Source organism: Geospiza fortis, unplaced genomic scaffold, assembly GCF_000277835.1.
Source record: "Geospiza fortis unplaced genomic scaffold, GeoFor_1.0 scaffold408, whole genome shotgun sequence".
NCBI lineage: Eukaryota > Metazoa > Chordata > Aves > Passeriformes > Thraupidae > Geospiza > Geospiza fortis.
The window spans coordinates 1,344,625-1,345,353 of NW_005054330.1; the positions used below are offsets into that span (position 1 = coordinate 1,344,625).

At 51.7% G+C, this 729-nt stretch overlaps 1 protein-coding gene across 1 annotated transcript in view; it reads left to right on the forward strand.

Annotated features, from left to right (window-relative positions):
- Positions 1-729, forward strand: part of NOC4L (nucleolar complex associated 4 homolog) — a 9,547-nt gene that overhangs the window by 7,288 nt on the left and 1,530 nt on the right. Inside the window, 2 exon segments of the mRNA XM_031057464.1 lie at positions 1-118; positions 491-573. The exon segment at positions 1-118 is cut by the window's left edge and continues 3 nt beyond it. Coding sequence (XP_030913324.1) covers positions 1-118; positions 491-573 — 201 coding nt within the window.

The window sequence follows — 729 nt, forward strand, 5'->3', positions numbered from 1 at the left end:
CGGCTGGCGCTCACAGCCCCTCCCGAGGCTCTGCTCATGATCCTCCCCTTCATCTGCAACCTCTTCCGCAGGCACCCCGCCTGCAGGGTGCTGCTGCACAGGCCAGCAGGGCCAGCAGGTAAGGGGGGACTTGTTTTGTGTCTTTAAGGCAGCATAAAGAGGAGCATTCCTGTGGAGGAGAAGGGGAGATTGCAGTTCTGGGCTTTGGAAGGATGCCTTTGTCCTGTCCCTTGGGTTTGTGAAAGGTCAGCAGGCTCCTGCTGTTAAACTCAAAGCTGTTCCAAGTGCCCTACTTGCTCTGCTCTTTAAAAGTAACATGGTTCTGTAGTGCTGACTCTTGGGTCATGCTGGGATTTGTCAGTTTGTCCCTGGAGCCATAAATGACTTGGGAAGGAGCAACTCTGGCTGCAGCACTGCTCTGGGGCTGTGTTCCCTTTGGGTTTATGTACTTACACAGGAGGTGTTAGCTGTGTATCTCCTATTTCTTTAGATATGTCAGAAGATCCATATGTTATGGAGGAGGAGGAGCCATCTGAAAGCAGGGCTTTGCAGAGCTCTCTGTGGGAGATTCAGGTATGTCATCCCAAAATGAGCATCTGGGTCTGGTATGGGTCTCTTCCACCCTTGCTGCTTCCTTGACATGTGTTGGCAGTGGACAGCCCCTCTCACAAGGACCTGCTTGACAATAGCTTGCAAATGAGATGAGTTGTTTTACTCTGCATCAGCTTC